At 39.9% G+C, this 22,583-nt stretch overlaps 2 protein-coding genes across 9 annotated transcripts in view; both read right to left on the bottom strand.

The window, feature by feature from the left end:
- The window catches only part of GGH (gamma-glutamyl hydrolase), a 28,712-nt gene extending 26,364 nt beyond the window's left edge, over positions 1-2,348 (bottom strand). For 5 of the 8 annotated variants that reach the window (XR_012672341.1, XR_012672340.1, XM_075141772.1 and 2 more), the window contains exons 1-4: positions 2,147-2,348; positions 1,515-1,629; positions 496-591; positions 185-235 (exon numbers count right to left, since the gene is read on the bottom strand). Coding sequence is in view for 6 of the 8 variants with exons in the window: in XM_075141772.1 (XP_074997873.1) it covers positions 185-235; positions 496-591; positions 1,515-1,629; positions 2,147-2,279 (395 nt within the window). In the remaining 2 variants the exon portion in view is untranslated. The other 3 variants (XM_075141773.1, XM_075141776.1, XM_075141777.1) reach the window with 2 other exon arrangements.
- Positions 2,349-2,534: 186 nt separating this feature from the next.
- Positions 2,535-20,811, bottom strand: TTPA (alpha tocopherol transfer protein). The gene is made up of 5 exons (XM_075141771.1): positions 20,521-20,811; positions 11,658-11,811; positions 10,172-10,365; positions 7,432-7,542; positions 2,535-5,429 (listed from the first exon to the last, which is right to left on the bottom strand). The coding sequence occupies exons 1-5, from the start codon at positions 20,713-20,715 to the stop codon at positions 5,250-5,252; spliced, it is 834 nt and encodes a 277-aa protein (XP_074997872.1). The 5' UTR covers positions 20,716-20,811; the 3' UTR covers positions 2,535-5,249.
- Between the last annotated feature and the right edge of the window lie 1,772 nt (positions 20,812-22,583).

Raw genomic sequence — 22,583 nt, 5'->3', positions numbered from 1 at the left:
ACATGTGCTCAAGGAAGGAAAGGCAGCAGAGCGACATTGGGTGAAATAGTGCTCTGTCTTAGAATATATTTACATGTCTGCAGCGCTCAGCACAACTTCTCAAGAGAGTGTTCTTGGGAATACAGCAGAGCTCAAAACCAGAACTATCACGTCTTTCAACAGAAAAGCAGTGCTCAAAACTTACCCGTTAATAGAGTGGAATATTTTATCATATTCTTCATCTGAAAGATTTAATCTGAAACACCAAGAAAATAGTTACAGAACACATACGAAGTATACATATTTAACCACAAAAATATCGTTATTGAACGAAACATGACACAGAAAATATGTAGAAAGCATGCTTTAAACAGAATAAAATGGACCCGAATCAAATGACACATTTCACTTGAAACAGCTCAATCCCCAAGACTGAAAATAGGGCCCTGTCAAATACAGTTCAGGATTAGGTACTCTGAGACCCCTTTGCAGACACTCGTTAAATTTAACATTTACATGAATGGCATGGTGGTTATTTCCTGCAGACCGGCAACTCCGGTTTCCAGTTGACTCCAAGAAGGGCAGAGCTGCAAACAGTGGGTCACACCCATTCTTCAGCAAAGATACAGTTGAGAGGTGGAAAGATGAGAAAGACCTCAGCATCAGCAAAACATCAGCAAACCAGTATGATGGCTACACCCCTGCAGAACTGATACACTGGGTATATTCAAAGCGTCCAGTTTTGTTGCATCTAACTTAGTTGCCAGAATTAGAAGCCTCCATTCATCGATGAAGCTTCTGGTCAGCAAACGTTCTGAAAGCTCCACCAGCTACGTGAGCAACATTGGCTTCTAATTCAGGCACTTAACTGGTGCTCTTATTGGACTGTGTAGACACACCCTAGTGTGATTTTCTGCAGCTGCATTAGTATCATTATTAAGATCTGACAATTAGCATTTTAACATCTGATTTCAGTGCATTTACTATGAGCAACAGCTAACTGTTGGCTATGAATTATTGTCAGTTCTGTTACTTACTCTGCTTCTTTTTACCCAACAACCAAAATACAACAATACATGAAGTTAGTGACCCATAGTTTGAGCAGAACTGGACTTTGGTTTCTTCAAGGAGTACCAATAGCCTTCCTCCATTACCTGAATTCGAGGACTACAGAATGTGACAAAAGATAGTATGTATACAGGTATCTAGATATCTATGTGTTTGTGGGGCACTACACATTAGACTGAATATAGCTAACTTCAAAAATCATGGATGCAAACTACAGAGGGTAATTTTACAGGTAAAAAAAGAGTATTTTTCAAATAAAGATTATCATAAGAAGAGATAATAAAAATTACACTTTCCAGTCTGCTTTTATTCTGATTTCTAAAACTCCCTGCAAATTGTGGCTTCTTCAAATAGTCTTTGAGGAGCTCTAAACACTCAGAAAAGCAGCACAACTGCTTTCTGTGCGTCTAAGATGATACCCTTACGTTAAACAATTATTACCCACTTGTAAGGATATAAAGATCTACCTTATTGGCACAACTCGGGCACCGGCAGATTCCAAAAACTTCACATATGAAGCTGCAATATAAGAACTTCCAAATCTGTGGAACTTCTCAAAGTGACATTCCTGTGACAATATCCCTGAAGGGTCCAAGAAAGAAAATTAGCACTATACAAATAGCAAATGCTACACACCAAAAGAAAAATTAAACTCCAGTTTCCTATATGCCAGGTCACAGTGTTACATTTACTGCCTGAAAGAATTACAAACACTGAGACAATAGGGCATCAATTACCTAATCATGCCTAATCACAAGGTACCAAATAACACTCGTTACCCGACTAAGATTCAGCTTCCCTGCTTTAAGTATTTAGTACTACAATTTCTCTTAAATAAGTTATTTTAAGATTTTTAAACAAAGTACGTATAGCGTAACACTATTTACAAAAGCTTTAACCAAACCTAGGCTTCAGGAGACCTTTCACTCCACACAGAAGCCGCAGGGTTTCACGTCGGCTGTTGGAGCCGTTCCCTCCCCCAGGACAGCGAAGGCAGGGTGCGAAGCAGCTCTCGGCCTCCGTGTTACCCTGGGCCGGCCGGTAATCCCCGGGGAGCGGCCGCCGGGAGCTGAGGGACGGCCACCCCCTCCTCCCTTACCAATGATGGGTCTCTCGTTGCCCTCCGCCAGGCGGCCGCGCAGCACAAGGGCGGCTGCGGCGGCGCCGCGGAGCAGGAGGAGGAGGAGGAGGGTGGCGGCCGGGAGGGGAGGAAGCCCCGCGAGGCGCCTCATGGCCACGTCGCCCGCTGCCTGTCAGAGCCAACCGCTCCGCTCAGCGACCCGCCCGGCGCTGCGCAGCGCCCGGCCCGCCTGCTGCCGCGCCGCGGGGCAGGCTGGGAAATGTAGTTCCGGCGGCGCGCCGCGCCGGGGCCGCCCGCCCTTGGCCTGTGCCCGGAAGGAGGAGGTGACCTCGGCCCTGCGGAGGCCCCTTCTCAATCCTCCGGAAAAGGCGGGCTCCCATCGCTACAATGTGACAGACGGGGCTGGTTCAACTAGAAAAGTTTTATTAATATAATGATGTTAATACGTAAAAAATTAAAAAAGTGTGCATTACATTGTGCTTACAGTCAGTAGTAAATTATATTTGCATCATGTAACAGCAACTTACTTTTTTTAGAGGCACTCCTGATATTCTTAAAGAATAACGCACTTAGAGATTTTTACTTTTTTGTTCCGTTGACCTGCAGCTCAAAGCTGCCACACCACCCCCATCCTACCAACACCTCTTCCATTCATTATGCAAATGTCCTAATTATCTTGTGTCCTTCTTATGAGTCGCAACTGCAATTGTCCCTCACATAGAGTTCCTACCTTCTATATAACATTAAAAAATAATTAACAGTTCATGAAAAAAATAACTGCATTCAGTGCTTTAACTGTTGTGGTATGCAAACACGTTAACATTTAATAACAGATTCGGAATATTTTCGAAGACATTTAGGACTTTATATCCATAGAGCTGGTGTAGTCCAAATGAAGATTAAAAAAAACCAGCTATATTTTGTCCATGTGCATGTACATATGCAATGAAATGAAGTCTCTGCTACGTAAACCAGCAATGATTAGAGATAGGTTTCACAGGAAAAGCTTGAATTTTCCTGTTCACTGAAACACTGTTCGTTCCTTTATGCGCTTTACATTCAAGGATTAAAATTGAAGGAGCATAAAATTAAGACAATGGCTTCAGTTCTCCAGTTCGTAAATGATTTGGAACTTGAGTTTTACACACTTGAAGAATTGCCAGATGCCTGACTACTTAGTTGATTTTCTCATAAAGAAGAATTAGCACTTCACTGAACTCCTCTATTTAAGGAGCTTTTATATCACAAAATAGTTCAATCTGAGAAAAAGATATATGAAATACATGAATATATGAAAATGTATCTGAAAAATGTTTCTTTAAATTTAGGCTCCATATCAAAGATACCCTGAAAGAGAAGAATGAAAAATGCACTTGAGGAAATGAGGGAATTGGAAGAAAAAAAAAATTTAAAAAGTCCTTGTCAGTTCTGAAAGAATTTTGTATCTGGCATAGACCTTACCACAGCAGAAGAAACTACAACCAACAAGTACTCTATGGGCCTTTCATAGATGTTCCTCTTGCTAATAAAGAATAGCTTCCAATGGTTTTTGGAATAATGCAGTATTAATGATAATCTAAAATAAGACATTTCTGATTTAACAGGATAGCCTCATTTTTCTCCCCTAAGCATATATTAATATAACATCCCAATGTCCTAAAGATTCCAAAGTAACTGAAGTTAGCATTTCTAGCTACCTGAGAAACAAATTATTTCTTATGGATTCATTTATACAAAGATTCATATGGAATGCTTAAATATATAATGCTTATGCAAAGACCCCCTGTCTTATTACAAAACAGTTAAAAATTGGGTAAATGAATTCTACCGGTTGGTGTACTAACAGAGCTTTGAACCAAAAGCTGAGTGAAAAGTAAAATAATGGTTTAGATTATTAAATACTGAGGATTGCAGGATGATACTGCTATGTAACGCGAGCTTACATATAAGTTTAAAAGCTTAATGATAGCTTTTACACATGCAGTGTTCATATCTGAATCATGTCCCTTAAAAAAAAAAAAATCTGTTTTCAGTAAGTATGGACAGATTTTTTTTTTCATTACCCCTACAGAAATAAAGGTCAGGTCTCCACAGAAATTAAAAATAATTTCTTCCAGTGCCCAACAGAACATATAGACTGGTGAGTTGCCGATTACTCTTCTGAAAGTAAAATGAAGATACCCAGCACCTCTGAGTATGCTGAGGTCCAAAGTGACCTACAAGCACCTTTAAGTCACACAACAAATACTTCCAATGTTCAGATCCACAAAGGATAATCTACTTCACCCTCCAAAACACATACTGCTAACAGCTAAGAGCTCTTGAGTGCTCTACAGTAGGAATTAAAGGTGATCATAATCCGAGTTGCTTATAGCTTGTCCATAGATAGTATCTCTTTGAAGAAAGAAAATCAAGAGTTTTCAAGGTTGTTCTGACTCTCCTACCAGTTGCTCCTCCTGCTTCAAACTGTCCTTTGAAGAATAGGTACGTGGTGTTTTCCTTATCTTCCTCTACAAAACTGGACAATTACTGTGTTAATTAGCACAAAAAGGGAAGCTGCACAGGCAGCACAAAGATTAACAGAAATGTCTCACTACTGCTGACTAATTTCAATTTGATACAAACTAACAAAACAGCCATTTTCCCTGAGAATCAATCAAAAAAGCAGCCTCTTTTCACTCCTTGTAAATTAGCCCTGTAGTCATACTTCCACAACAAACTAGTCTACCCTATTCACATTCTGTTCTTTTTTGTATCCTCTCATCTTGACAAGCCAAGATGCAAGAGCTAAGCATAAGGTTCTGCAATATTACGGATAAGTTGTCTCCAAAGACTTAACAGGAGCAGTATTGATCTCTGATATCCAATGCATTATTCAGCCTTTTGGCATAGAAGTTAATCAATTACAAACTGTATTGCAAACATGTAGAATTCATTAATCGCTTCAGACGTACATACTGATAGACTCCAGTTAGTATAAAAGTGCAGTCAATATAAAACTCAGTGCCCTTCAAAGACATACTGGTTTCATTTACAGTAATTTCGAGTTTACATGAAAAATTTTGTATTAAACTTATTTCCATTTCCAGTGTTCAAGAATTGATGTAATACTGTAGTAAGGTTATTCCTGGGCAATCAGAGAAATGCTCCGAAGATAATCTGCAGATGCCATTATAAAGTCAGTCCATTCCTTGGCCAGCTCTTCAATGGAGACTTCCTTCCCACCATATTCCTGTGGGAGAATGCTGACCGGAAAGTGTTCGGTCAGACTCTGCAAGTAGTTATTTCCATGCATATACACCTAAAACAAAATATGAAAAGCATTTACTTGGGTATGAATGCTAGACTACCGAGTGAAAACAGGCAGCAAAGAAACTCAGTGCAAGAGCTGAAGCCACCAGCTTGGTTCGACTGAACTTGCTCATAATGAGCTCCTTAAATGAAGAAAAATGTGAGTTTCCCATGGGTGCTCAAACTCTGTCCTGCTCAGTATCTGCAGCTTGATGAAGCATGGACTACAACCAGAGAACTGCATTTTATGCAGCTGCAAGCACAGGAGCCAAAACTGACTACACACTTCTTCCAGACTGGTTTAGCAACACTGATAAGGGTACGCACTACATCCGTACAGCTAAAGCGAGCTAAACCATGGGAAGACTGGGGTTTGGTCTTGTCATGATAGATATCATGTACTCACTTTTCAGTCATCTCTAAGAAAGGAACAGTGTTTGGCCATTACTATCTGGGCCTGCCATATGTATCTAAAACCAACATTATGTAGCATGTATATAGGTTCAGACAGGTGCCAAGGAGGATATTCAGAAGAATCTATATCTCAGTCCTTATGTTTCAGTTCCAGCTGAAATTAGATTCTGGACTACTTCTCCACTTTAACCCTTGTAATACTGTAGTTTTGATTCTTCTCTTCTTGGTTATTGTAGCTATTTTGAAGCCTTGTTCATTACTTGCGGTCAGAAACTTTTATAAGCCTCTTATTAACACTCGACAAGAATTTTCTGCAATTATTATTACACAAAGACTGCAAGAATATGCACTCACAAGGTAGTTGGCTGCTTTTTATCTAACACTTCCTCATCAAGAAGTAAGATAATGAGTGAATAGTAATTATTCCTATGAAGGCATGGGGATCTGGCCTTTAAGGGTTTTTTTTCACATCGTATCTGAAACTCTAAGCCAGGAGACAAGCTGATCTGCATCTGTTCCACTCCATGAACTGGGATATATGGTTTGTTTTCTTTTAGGCCTTTACTGTCCATCCGCCCTCTTTTCTGCTTTTTGAGTTCTAGCCTAAGATATTCTGAGCTGGATCAGGTGACAGGGGCTTGTTTCACAGGTATTAATGTGAGAGAAGAAGGGCCATGGCATCAGGCTGCTGGAATATACTCACTTTTTTATCATCTTTTCAGAGTGAGGGACTGACTGCACAAGGCTGGCAGAAACAATCCTGCCTCTCTCCCGTAACAAAACACACATGGTAGGAAAAGGGGACTGGCAAATAACAGCTAACAGTGACCAGAAAAATCTGCATCTACTGTCCTGGAGTGCAGTGGCTACTGCAGATGCACAAGATTCATGTGCTGAGACAAGCTTCAGAGTGGGAATAACAATAGGCAGTGCTGCTTATTTTGTACCTTAGTCCTGCTGTTAACACTTCACAGTATTTCCTTTTCTGCCAGCTGAAACCTCCAATATTCTGCCTATGCTATAAAAACCAGAATTCTTCCAGAATTCTTGGCATGCTTTTGCATCCAAATACAAACAGGGTTTTGAGATTTAAAACTGCAAAACAATTTAAAACAACTAAGAATCTATCTGGAAAGAAATTTTGAACTTAAGCCTGACCTATTTTTGATGCATAAATGCCTCTGCAGGTCTTTCAGAACTAAAAAGTTGTCTTCTACTAATTCTGCACAACTTGGAACATAACATCACTGTTCAGTGACAATTTCTTACTGTCATTTATAGGCAGAGTGTTGGGAGATCGGGACCTGTTTCTTCCTAGTCCTGTAGAAGAATTGCTGTGTGACCTCAAGCAAATCATTTAACCTCTCTGTGTCACAGTGGTTTTTATCTTTAGAGTGGTGATAACAGCAACCACTTGCAACTCTCACATTATTGATAGCTGCAAATGCTTTACAATTAGATTTCGGAGGCCTGTATGGCACTAACGCACAAAAATGATTTATGCTCTTCAGTGCTCAGGAGTATCAGATCCTAAAGGAAGTGCTGCAGATTGTCATATAGGGGTTTTGTGGCAGAAAGAAATATTTGTGTGCACTCACCCGTTCTTTTATTTTTTCAGTGAGAAAAGGCTTAATTAGAGCGAAGACTGGGTGGAAGAATAAAGGCTCATTAATCAAGTGGACACCTCGAACTTTTAGTGGAAAGGAATCCTGTCAACATATATGAAAAACAGCGTAAGAAAAAGAAAACATTATTGAAAAGGTTCTACTGTTAAGGACAAATCTGTAAAACTATCTAGTCCATAAGTTAGAGTATTCCTCCTGACCTTGCTAATACCTGCACTTTGGAGTGTTCTTAGTTTACACTGCCCCAACAATGCTTAGAAAATCACATCTTGTTCCTCCCATTAGAAGGAAAAAAACCAAACCCCTCCCCCCAAAAAAAAAAACCAACAACAGCATGAGGAGAGGCTATTAAAAACAAACAAGAAAACCCTCACCAATGTACACTTATGCTCAGCCTTTCCTCAGAGGTACAATTCTTCACAGCAGAGATTCTGCTGCTAATTTACCAAAAAGCTACATACCCATGTGCTTTCACTGGCAATTCACAGCCTGAAGGGTAATATATAAATATAAATATATATAAACCATTGAAGCTACTAACTTTAAGTTAAATAAATTATAGATATAGTTTAGAGACCTTATAAATATAATTTAGGGCCTTGAAATTACTGGGAATTTGCCCAAGCCAGAAGTTCAGCTTTAAAACAAGATTATTGTGGTAATGAAAATAAAAATTATATGTGCTATACAGCCTTTATAATATGAAGTACTTCTACTTGCATTCAAGATTCATTTAGAAGTCCCAGACATTTGCAAGTTAAAAGAAAATATGGCAGTGCTCAAAGACAGCATTATGCAATGGGGAAAGTATAGCTTCCATTTATATCCTAACTGATACTACCTCTGCAACCAGAGGTTTTCTGCTCATAAAAATGGTACTTCTCACAAACAGTCCTCCCCACTAGTACAGTAGCTCTTCTCACATTATTTCATGCACTCTTCTATGGATGAAAAAAACCCAAACCCCACACATTTCTTAAGTGCAACTTCTTTTAGATTTTAATGTATGATAAAGACCTTAAAATTATCAGATTATAGGTGTACTGCATGTTATTATGTGTTATCATATACTTAAAGTCTACAATCATGTTTTTCACAAAACAATTTGGTTTTGCCTGGGATAACAGATTTTTCAACATGATGTCACTTACTAATGTTAATATGCTTTCCATTCCTTAGTACATATTTCCTTTCTATTAACTTCCGTTTCTTCACATAGGATAGTAATTTGCAAGACACATTTCTTAAGAAAAACATAGGGTTGAAACTAAGGTTCCTTAATTTCTACTTATAAGCATATTGAACAACACTAAGACAATCTCTGGGTGAAATATATGAACTCAGTTAAAGTGATGAAAGGAATCTGAAAAAAAAATTAGTTAAACTTATTTCTCTTCTTAGAAAAGAACTCTGGAAACACACAGATTGTTTCTACCTTTTTTCAATAATAATAAACATTTCAGCTATAATAAACATTTAGAAGGTTGAAAAACATGCAACAAATCTGAAATACATCAAGATGGACACATCACATTCAAAGAATTTCCTAGTTCAAGATAATGGATTGAAACCTTTAGATGTAATTGCAAATCCTATTCTACCTCTTTTCTGCTCTATTTCAAGGTTAAAAAATTACTAGCAACTTGTTTACTACCTCAGAAATCAACTGAAACACTCTCACATGTCCTGTTCTCATGAGATCTGGCCCAGGATCATATGAATCAAGAGTTCTTATTCTAGATGTGAAAAGTTGGGAATACCTGCTGGTTTCACTGAAGTTTTAAAGTAGATACCAAAAAGGAAGAACAGCTGAAGTTCTGATGACATTAGTTCAATGACTAAGCTTTGACTGAACCTCAGATATGAACCTTACCAAATCAGAGCAAGAGATTATCTCCCTGGCTCATTTCCACATCATAGGCTAACAGTTTTTTTATTACTGATTTTCAGCCTAACTTCTAAAGAAAAATGGGATTATAGGACTACGCTGCAGCTTGCCTGTCAATTCTCTGTCCCCTTCTTTTTTTCTTTTGTTCCTTTTTTTTTTCTCTCAAATCCATTGGCAAACCAAATCTGACAGAAAGGAACAAGTCTTAAAAGACAGTAAAGTCCTTAGAAGTTTTGTGAAAAATAGGAGGTGAGGTAGCAGTGAGTTGCACAAAATAATGCTCACGTGGGGGGCAAAAAGCAAGCAGAACATAAGTATTATACATTCTGTTGGTAGCAGCTGGATGGTAACGTAGCATCATCCATACTGGTAACAAGTTAGTACTGTCTTGCTCTTAACTACTCTTAGCACATGCTATCTCTCATCTTCTCTGAGTTTCAGGGAAAAAAAGCTTTGAATGTTGAGTTAATGCACAAAAGAATGGAAGTGAGGAGATGAAATGGGATAACGAACATAGATCCTTACAAAACTGGGCTTCATCTGCTCTTACATTCATGAAATTCTTGTGTTGTAATAGGTCAGTGGAGTTCTTATAAAACATCAGAGGTTAAAGGACATTTACTGCTATACAAGAACATGCTTTAAGTCAAATCAAGCACAACCCATGCCTGAGCTATCTGACTTTTAATGGATTTAAGATTTTGTTCTTTCAAGCTGCATAGACTCTAAAAAGGTCTAAGGAAGGAAAATTTACCACAGCTTAGAACAGATGAAAAATGGGGAGTTATAGCAATGAAGAAGCGTAAAGCAGTGTGTCATACTTACTGTGAGTACAGCAGCAATTTTCTTGGCCACTGCTGGACTGATTTGAAATGCATGAGCAAATCGCCACCCCTGAAGATCAAAGATAGTCTTGACTCCATTCCGCTGAGTCTCAATCTCCTTTACAATGAGTTCAGATGTGATAAGACTTACACGAAACACATCGTATGCTGTAAATAACTTGGGATCCCATTGTCCTGAAGAGTAAATAGATTGCACTGCATTACCACGAGGATACCACATACACCTGTACTTTTGCTTATTACTGCTTCTAATGTGCTTCTCAGGAACAAGAAGTAAACAGCAATATCAAAGGTCCTGAAATAAACAGATTTGCCAGTACAGAAGTTATTTTGTGTGCCTGCTCTGTCACTCATCTTTTGAACTCTTTCTGTAGATGGTACCACAACTATCTAATGGTAGATAGTTGTAGATGCCACCTAATGTAGTATGTTCCACCTATGGCCATAGATTCCAGTACAATGTTTTGACAGAAACAGCTTAATTCAGTAACAGTCATGTTAGCAAATATTACAGATCATCAATGCAATCGATTAATATAATTTTTCTTCAGTGCAGTAATTCTGTCAAGATTCAGTGAATGCCACTTGTTTTTCTGAGGCCTGAGCAAAGAACTCCGTGGGACAAGCCTTAACCCTAGATGAAAGCTTCAGAGAACACAACTTTGCAGAGAGACACGTTGTTTTCTACTAGACCAGCTGATATTAAAACAATTCTTTAGAAGTTGGCAGAAGTAATTTCTTTGTCCAAAACAAGCACAAAGAAATATGGTAACATGTGATCATTTAACTACATCTTTTTTTAAAAGACTTTTGAGAGTGTAAAGGATCTTCAGAGTGTTGTTAGATAGGGCTCTTTGGCTACATCTAAACAGTGAAAATCCAGTGAAGTTCTCATCCACATCTAAATTGAATGCTGGTACATGACTAGATGTACACTTTTTTTTCTGTTCTTTCTCTCCTCTCTGTGCTGCATGTGCACCAGTACCACAGTCTTGGCACATGGCTTTGAAAATTTGCGTGGAAACAAATAATTGTTGGGACAGTCAGACCCAAATAACCACATATTCTTGCAAGTTTTAGGGTTTTAACCTTAAGACTTTTTTTGATGCAGACAAGAATTCTACTAAAAAGAAAATAAGTTCTTCATAAAGGATTGTACAGCTTTAGCCATTACATATATAAGTCAAATGATATAACTCTTACAGCTTAATAAACTCACATTTACACTAATATAAAGGTATTTCTAACAGGGAACATAAATATGTTACCTTTCTAGTTAAGGCATTCTGATATCATCTAATTTTATCAACCCCTGGTGTTGTACCCATAAAATACTTTTATTTTGCTGCTCAAATTGTGATAATTAAAAAAAAAAACAAACCAACAACAAAACCACAACACAACAAAAAAAACCCATCAGTGCCAGAGCCAGGTGTGAAACAGGTCCAAGCAATTTTGTCACTCACCTATTCTGTATATTAGCACTTTGCTTCCATGTGGGTCCCTTGATCTCAGGACTCCGTGATAGCCAGCATGCAAAAGACCAAGAACAGAAGACGGTTGTAAATCTGCACTTATTTCTGGACATTCAATTCTCCACTTCTGGTAATTCTTCAGTAACTGGAAAAAATAAATGTGGATGACAGATAGCCATCAGATATTACGTGAAAGGCACAGTTAAAAATGTGTTTTCAACATGTGGTCACAGTCAGAGGTTTAATTCATTAAAGTAGCTATCAGTTCATTATGTATCTTAATCAAATCCCTCCTAATAGTAGAAGGTTGCTACACCTATACTGGATCAAATAAGTGAGTAAGTTATGATGAATTTAGAATCCTGTCAACTTGTTAATGGACTGCAGTTGTCATTTTGCAGTTGTCAGAAAAGAAAATTGGAATATGGATAAAAAGGCGGTAGTTTCTAGCTAAAATACATCTAAAAAACAGTTTTCTCAAGTTACATTTAAGATTATTCCATTTGATACTGCATTAGATTCATTCAGTGTTTGTTAAACTTAGATGTGCAAAATCCTAGAGGAACGTTCCCCCTTCACCATCCCACCCTGGTAAAGTATGGGCACATTTTGTACACTCAGTCATTAATAATTTCAGTTTACTATTTGAAACAGATTTGATCACCAGCACATCTAAAGTACATTTTCAAAGTCCCTCCTACCCCTTTGAAATGGCAGAATATAACAACGTAGTGGGTCCATTACCCATTAGACAATTTCCCTTGGAAATAATGAGAACCTGTTTTGCTAAAATAGAGATCCTGTCCATTATCGGGGACACAAACACCCTGGATCCTAAGGCTGGAAGGCAGCATCATAAACTTGTATGTCTAAGGCACAGGAAGGGCTGTGTGTTGAAAGGCGATGGCCTAATTCTAAGGAAGAGTCAATTAAAGGCATTCCTTTCTGAGGTAACATCTATGTAGAGGAATTACAGGTCATACTGTGAAAGGTCATCTTAGAGATGGATCATGAAAAATTAAGTTGGTGATACAATAGTTCGAATTTCCAAGTCTAATTACTGTTTCTGCTTTTATATCAATGAAGTGGTGGCGGAGAAAATTTATTTAAGCCATTTTGCATAGGTAAGTGGGAAGTTACGCAAGACTATCTTCTAAAAAGCTTCCTCTCAACTCATCAACTAAATTCTGCCTCTGCTGTACCACCCATGCTAAGTTCTCTAGCACTGAGTTTGGAGGGTAGAGGGATAGCTATGGCAAGTGAGTTAGGTTTTGTATTAAAATTTCTTAAATAGCTACAGTTTAGACTTCTAACTCAAGACCTTCAAAGCAGCTAAAAGAATCAGAATTTTTTAGTACCTCGTTTCACAACAAACTCAAATATACCTTTAAATCTTAAAGGTAGCATGCACAGGCTAGCCTTTCAAATTGTTACTGTATTTCATCAGGCAGCAAAACCCAATCTGATCCTCAGCACAGTTTCACAAATTAAATGTGTTCACTACAATGAAAGCATCAATCAACAGTCTTTTATTTCTGTTGATTTTATTAACAGAAATTAATTTTTATTCATTTCTCAATTACTTCATATTTCACAACAGAAACATCAGAGTTAAAAGAACTAATAAAACATAACCTTAAATAAATTACAAATTTCTTGTATCTATGCAAGTATCATTTTCTTCACCATTTTCATAGGAAGAATGGTCAGAAGGAACCTCAGTGGATACTGAATTCATCCCTTGGAACATCACGGCATCAGCTATGCTGATGCTTACCTACAGACTCTTAGAAGGAAACCTGAGACTCGCCATCCTGTACCTCATAACATGCTGATGTTAGATAATTAGTCTTATTTTTTATCCTTCCCTCTACTTTCAAGTTTCTTGTATCCTTTTACATAAAACATATACTTTTTGTTCAGCTTAAGGCTTTTCTGCTCAGATGAAGGTCTTGAATTATTTCGAAGGTCTCTCAAATGAATTGTCATGAGGAAACTACTTATAAGGCATTACTGTTTGTCAGCAGAATTCACTTATAAATAGATGATATACTGATCAGAAGTTATCTATATCCTTCATGGAAATAGCACCTATAAATATGTATTTATAGGTACAAAAATGAAAAAGTTCATCTGCCATGCTAGAATCCCATTTGATTTGGCAATGAGAAAGTTGATAAAAGCCTCATCCTAAACCATACACCATAGAAAGAAATATTTAACCATTAGGAGAATTTTACTAGAAGCCTTTTGACCGCATTAAATCAGTTCTAGTCTAGGCTAACTTAAAATCAAACAAAAAAGGTTGGGGAGGGGGGAGAGTAGAGAAAGTAAGTTAATTTGTGGAACAGAAATTTATATGATTGCAAAGATAGGCCTGATGAGGTACTCTGATTATCTCACTCTGTTAGTGCTTGACTCTCTACAAAGGGCACTGTTTGAGCAATCCCAACCGCCTTGTGCCAACCAGACAGCACTGTCAACATACTGTGTCCTGTTCCTTGGTCTTTCCCATACAGACACTTGAACAGCAGCAAAATACAAACACACCCTCAAAACAACTATGCAAACATCTGTAGCTTTGTCATTTCTCCCTTTTCTTCTAAAATCTGTTGTACCACAACTTAACGAACCTAATTAACCATTACATAAATATTTTAAACATCTCTTTGAAGAGCTGCCTGCAAAAAGCAAGGTGAGAATAAAAATGATATGTTCATTCCATACCCTAAAAAATCCTATCTTGTCAGTACAGTTAGTTTCTCGTTTTCATGAATATTTACATTTACCAAGTTGGAAACAACAAGGATTTAAGTTCTGATCCTCGGGAGAAAGGGAATGGTGTTCACAGCTTGTGACACATTCAAGATCCTTACAGAAGACATATTTTACCTACTGGTGAGTCCACTGAGGAGTAAATATACGGTTGGAAAACTTCTGACACCTTCCATGACATCGGCAAGGGGTACATCTTTCAGACACATAACATGGCTAAGCTCCAAACATACTTTCCTTGGCCAGAAAGCCACGAAGTACTGAAGAGTTCTCAGATTTTGAAAAGCTAATCTAATTACCTGAAATGATTTAGAGCTGAAGTAAAGGTTAGCATTAGATTATCTTCCACAGCACCTACAGCTAGTTTTGGGACATATTATGTAAATTTTTACTTATGTAAACAACCCCTTTTTAGCAGTCGGACATACTCAAGTCACACACAGCCACTTACATGAGTAATCCTTAAACATACAACGGAATTCAAAAAATAGCAGTGGGTACTTACAGTTTTACTTTATTTTGAAAGTTTCTAGTTTAACATTGTTTAAACACAGAAATTCACATGAAATATTTAAAAAATATGAAAATATTTTTTTAGTAAAGACAGCAAGGAAAAACATAAATATTATATATAACAATCAGTCTGGATATAGAAGATGAAGCAACCTAGTATCAGGAAAAACAGGAGCATTCATTACCTAGTATAAAAAAATGGCTCAAGTACTTATAACACAAGGAAAACACCTCAATGTATCTTTGTTTACAAACTGAATAACCTACTTAGCATCTGCTCAGCATCTGAAAATAGATGAAAGATAACTTGATAAATGGGGAAAGCTGGGTGAAAAACTCCAGTGTCTGGAGTTAAGCATTAATTAAGAGGTTTTTTTCCTGAGGTGTCTTGGGGCTAGTTCCAGATTTCTGAACATCAGAGATGATAAAGTTACCGATTAATCCAAGATTCATGTGCTACAAAACAAAGAAAAATGAACTTAGTACTTTACTTAGAATTAAAAGAACTAGAAAACAATGTGCTTGGTACAGAAACCAAAGTATTTGTATATGGAAATTAATTATTTTTTTCTTGATTAGTAACTATTTGTTCATATTAACAAGGATGCTAGACAGAATTAGGCCTCTACTGTATCAGCAGTTGTACCAAGGCACATGATGTTTAGGAAAAAGATGTTTTCTACTGGCAATCTTTGGAGGAGAAACCAACAGCTCTAACTTCAGAAGATAAACATATATATACACACATAAACACACACCTTTGTGCATATATATTTTTTATATATATACAGCTACACACAGAATTTAAACATATGGTATACACAGACAAAAAATTTAAAATATTTTTATAGAGACATAGAACTTTCCCAATTCCACATGCATTACCTCTTTGCCAGTTAGGAGAAGACCAGCACATGCGTAAGTTGAGACATGTGGCTTAGCACAAAGGGAAGACTGGCTGACTGATCGGTGTTTCCTCAACAGTCAGGCCAGAGAGCCTAATAGGGGCTCTTCCATCCTTTTTGAGGAATCCCTGTGTATTGATGGAAGAAAAGCAGCCAAATAACTGATTTAAACTTGGTATTTATATTTGAATGATGTGAAGATCCTCAGAGATAACGCCTGGGACTCAGCAGTATGTTTGACACTATGGAAAACAATCCTTCTTGTACATCACAGTTATTCTAAGCAACTTGCAGTACAACACACTAGGAAGTCTTGATTCCTTCATAAGGCAAACACAGGGCAAAGACAAAGTCTGGCTATATACCTTTGTATCAACCAGAACTCCTAAAAGGATACTAGATATTTAGACAGTTTTGAGTGGCATAAAAACGCTGCTTACAAAAGTCTAAGTGGTATGTTATGAAAACACCTTTTGGCATAGGGTTTCAACATTGCATTTTTACTGAATTCAAAGATTTTCATTCTTTTCCCCAGAGTACAATCTATTTCAAATAGAAAAAGACAGTATCCCCACATCACTGAGAATTAGCCTTTTACAAGAGTTGTAGGATGTAATGCAAGGACGTAATAAAATGCACTAGGCAAAAAGATTTATGGGGGAAAGGAGATGCCAGTTCTCCAGATTTCACATATCACTACTGAATCTGAGTGACAGTGTTTTTGATCACAACAATGAATCAAACATACATATATAGCTGTGTATCCCTTTAAAAAGGGATATATAAACCCATTGCTTTAGCACAGTTAATGGAGACCCGTGGCTGTGCTTCACAGTTTACAGCATACATAGTAGGTAGGTGTATCTGTACAAATTAATGAGCAAACAACATGCTCAGCTCAGGTACGAATTTATATCCAGATTAAAATCTTTTGCAGCATTAACATCTGATCCCTACCAGTATCTTCCACAGGGATTACAAAGGCACAGTATATGCTGTAATGATATAATACTGTTCTTTCTGAGTGTTAATTTTTGGTAGGTAAGTACTGCCTAGAAGTCTCACAGGACAAGAAAAATTATTTACCTATTGAAGGTTTGTTGTTTTGTTTGACAGTTATTTTTAGTCTGTGTCAAAGGACTTTCTATTCATTTCTAGAGACAAATGTCTGCCAGTATTTCATGTAGACTGACTTAACACTTTCTTACCAATAACATTCATGCATTTGAAATCCTTTCGTCAAAGCTATCTGCTTAACCTCACCTCTTCTTCGAGAGCCTGTACTTAAGTGGTTTGGGTTCATGCATACATCTCCAGCCACTTTCTAAGATAAGGCATTGGGCCAAGTTTAATCCTTCCTGTTATTCAAAATGTAGAAGAAGAATTCTCTTCTAACTTGAGAATAGTCTGTTACTGAGCTTAATTGAATAATGATTGGCTTTAAAAAATACAGACAGTTCTAGTTCTTCTTTGAGTTCTTCAATTCCAGCTACCGGTTTCAGTGGTGGATTCTCTTCTGGTGAGAGACTGCACTGTAGATTCTCAGCATTGTGAGAGACTGAACTGTAGAACATTTGTCTCAAAGATTGCTTAGCTAAGCAAAGTATCCTCTGAACACGTGCGAAAGACTGACCTGTAGAACACTTGTCTCAAAGATTGCTCTGAATACGATAAGAGCGGTTTGCAAGGCCACGGAGACCTCCGGTTTGCAGGGGCTGCGCTGTGTGCAAGACTCGGTTGAGCGCAGGAATGTAGCAACACGACGTTGCCATGGAAACTACAGCCCTTGAACAGGGATAAAAGGGACTGCCAAGACGACCCTGGAGCGCGTCGCCCACCGCTGACCCCGGAGCGCAACCGCCCACCGCCGAAACACCGAAAGACTTGGACCCCCGGGACACTGCGGATCCATGGTGGTGACTATTCTTGCAACTCTATCCTGAATGCTTGCTTGATTTCTATCTTTGTTCTGATCTATCCTATCACTACTAATTTTTACTTTTGATAATAAAAGGTTGTTTAGGATATGTGGCATTTGACCTCGTTTGTGTCTTAATCTCGCTCTTGGGATCATATCGAAACCTCTCCCGACACTGGATCGGGACAAGCATGACATTATCAATAGATCAGTACTTGAAAGCAAGTCTGGAATTGCCAGTGGAAAAATGTAAAAGATTGGTGTTGGAATGAGTCATCATAAAAGATTCAGAAATGGAGTGTCTTGCCACAATCTACCCAATTATTCTTTTCTGAAGCATTTCCAAATACCGATAAATTGAAATCAGATAAATCTGTGTCAAATATTAACCAGGGATGCATCAATAAACAGTCTGGTCAGTTGCCAGACTCTTGATTCATATTTAAGGCTAAGTATGACCCCATAGTAAGAAAGATGCTTGACAAGAGCTTGAAGACCTTTGGTTATAAGCATTGACAGAGCCACAAACTTTGATTATCCCTTAGCTGCTCTACAAGTACTATGCAGTAGTACACAGGAGCCCAGTGGGCAAAAAGGGACTGTATCAGCCTGAACTCCAAACCGAGAGGCAACATCAACCCAGGATGGGAGGGAGCAGCCACTGTCTGGACCGATGGCAGGAGGGCTCTGTCTAAGATGAAGTACTAACATAACCTCTGCATGAGGTCAGACTTGGGTTAGATGAATATACATCTTATGACCACCACAGATTTTTGCACAATAATTATCTTGGGCTTTAATATACCAACTGCAGATAAACACATTCCTTTTTTTTTTAAAAAAAAAAAAAAGTAAAAAAGGGCTTCTTTGCTTCTTCCCATGCTGTAAGAAAAGTAACCTAGAAATCAGCATCAGCTGGTACATGGAAGATTAATGTGGAAAATTAAGTACAAGCAGCTACAGCATTTGGAGACCTGAAATTCTAGATGGAAAGATCAAACACAGGTGGTTTTTGAACATCAGAATCTCTTAATTCAAAGAAGGGTCCAAACAAGAAATTTAGAAACTTAGCAGCCTGTGGAGACTCAGAAATTCTGAAAAGATTCTAAAAAGACTTAATTTTTCTAAAACAGGTCCCCAGCCCTAGAGGGCTGATTCTCAAAAAGAGTATAGGAAATTTGCTACTTTGTAGACTCCATCTCTAAACCTCGCTTAGACTCTACACTGTTGGAGATTAGTCCTACCTACAAGACCTCTCACAATTAACCACAAGAAAGTGCAGAAACGTATGGGCCAAATACTGAAGTGCCACTGTCCTGTCTACAGGATTATCAGTAACAACCAATTGCAATGCAATTAGGAATGCCTGTTTAGGAGCGCATATTGTCTTCATTAAGCCCTACTTTTTGGAACCAAGGAATATAGGAAAACAAAATGGCTTCTGTTGGAAAAGAAAAAAAAGGCACGGTCCTACAATTGTTGGGGCACACATCTGATATAAACAATCTCATGAACTTCAAGCAAAAGTAAGATCCATAAATATCCAAAGGAATCTGACTTGACTTGCTAGTTCTTCTGCTGAGGAGGAAAGGTTTAAAGCTGTGATGCAAGGCTTATGAGCCAAATGAAAAGAACACAAAATAGAATTTTTAAAGCTATTTGTGATTAAGGGCTTAATTTAATTTCTCACATTCTTGTTTAGCTACCCTGATCCTGCAATATATCCATATGCAAACAATCTTCTCTTACAGTAACTAAACTTGGAAAATCTACAGGGCAGAGAAGTCAGAAACTGAAAGGTGAGGTCTGTCATCAACATCAAATTCCACTAAAACACAGTCTCCAGTTGGCACAAGTGAATAAATGCTTTTGCCCTGGGAAGATTTGGAAATACTTTCTGTTCAGAAGTGGTTGTCAACCTTTCTGTAAAAAAAGAAACAGTTAATAACAATTTGTGCCTTTGGATATTAAAAATACGCAAGCACTGTCTGTACGGCAAAGAGCCATACAAACAGCCAGGAAAGTAACTAAACTTACCCAAGCCTGAAAGGAGTGTTGTAAATGACTAAACTCCAAAAGAAAATAAGTTTTTACTCATAGCTTTATGTTAGAGTAATTACAAATCTGTAGTGAAACTAGTAACATTACTAGTAACTAGTAATCTGGGCCTGATAAGCACGATAAGGATGCCCTTTAAAGGATATTGCTTCCTGATGGGAGTTGTTACCTTACCACACTTACCGTAACCTCTACATGAGGTGACTGTACCACGCTTACCATTACCTTTATGTTACCTCGTCGAGACTGCACAGAGCTAGCCGCGATACGGCACGCGTGACAAGCCATTAGTTACACTCTGGAACTCCCTGCTTGGCCTTGGCCGACCCAAGCAGCGCAGCTCACCCGACACCCGCGCCCTCCAGCCCCGCCCGCCCCCAGCAATGACCCCCCGCCTGCTTCTCGATCCCCCAAACCACCCGCCGCCCTCCTGGCTCGGCACCCCCTGGCCCTGAGGCGAGGCCCCCTGCCTCGGCACCCCCTGGCCCTGAGGCGAGGCCCCCCACAGGCGGCGGGGCGGCTGGGACGCCCCCGGGCCGGGCCGGGCTGGCTGGCAGCCGCCGCGGGGGCTCTCCACACAGAGGGAGGGGCTGCCGCCCTCTCCTCGCCCTCAGCGGATGGCGGGACCCCCCCGAGCCCCAGGGGGGGGCCACCGGCGGCGCCCGCTCCCCCTGACCCTCCTTACCGTCCAGGCCAGGTCCAGGTGGAAGTCTCGGGCGCGCAGGAACCTCACCAGGAAAGAGTCGGCGAGGGGCTGCGGCCAGCGCTGGTCGGGCTCTGCCTCCGCCCGCCGCCGTAGCTCGGCGACGGCGCTGCGCACCCGCGGCGAGTGGTCGGGCAGGTCGTTGAGGCGCCTCGCGCCCGGCGACCCCTGCGACATCCCGCCGCCGGCCGGCTCTGAGGCGACGGCCGCGCTCAGCCCCGCGGCCTCGCTGGTCCCATTGGAAACCGAGCCGCCGCGGAGCCCTGTCGGGCTGCCTCCGCCCCCGGCGGGGCTTAACCCCTGAGCACCCTCCCGGGCCGGAGGGGCAGGTGTGCCGCCTTCACAGCCGGCCCGGCTGCGACGGTTAATCTTCTGGGGTTGTTTTTTCATTTTTATGGACTATACCAGTTTTTAGAATTTTATGCTTTAAGCCCATCTCTTGTTTTTCGCTGGCGGCTCCAAAAAGGAGCCGTGCCTGCTCCTCCCCGGAGGGAGAGGTGCGGCCCCGCCGCAGGGAGACCCCGCGGCCCGTCGCCTGCCGCAGGCTGGTCATCCCGGCCCCCTGAAAACCGCTGAGGATGGCGGCTTGCCTTTTAGGCGAAAATAATCCATCTTCAGATATTACATGGCAAAAAGCTGCAACCTCATTGCAGCTGGGAACTGCTGAGCAAAGGAGAGATCGCTGTTGGTGGAAAACTGCCTTGGAGCACCTAATCACTAACATCAATATGCCGTAATAGAAATATATCCACTGTGCCTGGTGGTAGGATGGTGAAATTGAATTCAACTTCAGTCCAACTTTGCTGCCCAGCAATGAGTTCAGTTATCGAAGGTGAAGATTTCATTGCTGCTATTAGTATTTTTATTATAACCATTTCCTTTGATTAGATTTCCTTTGAAATGTCTCTGGCCTAGTTAGGCTAAAAGCCTTACTTCATTTAACGTACAATTTATAAGGCATACTTAGGCCTATTAAAAGGTTTACAAAACTTTGTTCCAGATTATCTTCCCCTTCTCTGGCTATCTACATGTACACTTAATACTTACTTTTTGATTGGCCTTTTGGACATATCTAGCCATGTCTTGGACTCTTACATACTGCTGAAATGTCTACAGGTATCCCCCTGTCATGGTTTAACCCCAGCTGGTAACTAAGCCCCACACAGCCGCTCGCTCCCCCTTGGTGGGATGGGGAGAGAATTGGAAGAGTAAAAGTGAGAAAACCCGTGGGTTGAGATAAAGACAGTTTAATAGGGAAAGCAAAAGCCGCCCACACAAGCAAAGCAAACCAATGAATTCATTCACTGCTTCCCGTCGGCAGGCAAGTGTTCAGCCATCTCCAGGAAAGCAGGGCTCCACCACGCATAATGGTTACTTGGGAAGACAAACGCCATCACTCTGAATGTCCCCCCTTCCTTCTTCTTCCCCCAGCTTTATATGCTGAGCATGACGTCATATGGTATGGAATATCCCTTTGGTCAGTTGGGGTCAGCTTCCCAGCCGTGTCCCCTCCCAGCTTCTTGTGCACCCCCAGCCTCCTCGCTGGTGGGGTGGGGTGAGGAGCAGAAAAGGCCTTGACTCCGTGCAAGCACTGCTCAGCAGTAACGAAATCCCTGTGTTATCAACACTGTTTTCAGCACAAATCCAAAACATAGGCCCATACTAGTTACTATGAAGAAAATTAACTCTATCCCAGCCAAAACCAGCACACCTCCTCAGTTTTACGAATGTAAAAAAAATCTGCCTAGCTAAATGCATACAGGTAAAGAGCGGGAGTAGTGTGAATAATCATGCCAAAAAAAGAGATTGAAGCAGGAACTCAAGGGATTGAACAGAAAAGATAAGCTTGCAGGGGCAAAGAGTGGCAGCGAAGGATAAAAATTGGGAAACAGGTGTAGCGGTCAAGACTATATAGAGAGGGACGTGTAGAATGGCAGGGAAGAGGAAGGTGTGAGGAAGTATGGACCTGCCCTAGATCAAGAAGGAAAAGAAAGCTGGAGATATAGGATTAAACAAAGAGAACAGGATGTGGAGAAGGCAGTAAC

The sequence above is a fragment of the Calonectris borealis genome, chromosome 2 (genome assembly GCF_964195595.1).
Source record: "Calonectris borealis chromosome 2, bCalBor7.hap1.2, whole genome shotgun sequence".
Lineage (NCBI taxonomy): Eukaryota > Metazoa > Chordata > Aves > Procellariiformes > Procellariidae > Calonectris > Calonectris borealis.
Note: the sequence above shows the minus strand (reverse complement) of the source record. Positions and strands in the feature narration are given on the sequence as shown.

Excerpts from the sequence above, each read along its gene's own strand:
- TTPA (XM_075141771.1), bottom strand. The coding sequence starts at position 20,715 with ATGTCGCAGGGGTCGCCGGGCGCGAGGCGCCTCAACGACCTGCCCGAC. Across the intron at positions 10,366-11,657 it reads AGTGCTAATATACAGAATAG|GACAATGGGATCCCAAGTTA; the intron begins GTGAGTGACAAA and ends TTTACTCTTCAG. Across the intron at positions 7,543-10,171 it reads AAATTGCTGCTGTACTCACA|GATTCCTTTCCACTAAAAGT; the intron begins GTAAGTATGACA and ends ATATGTTGACAG.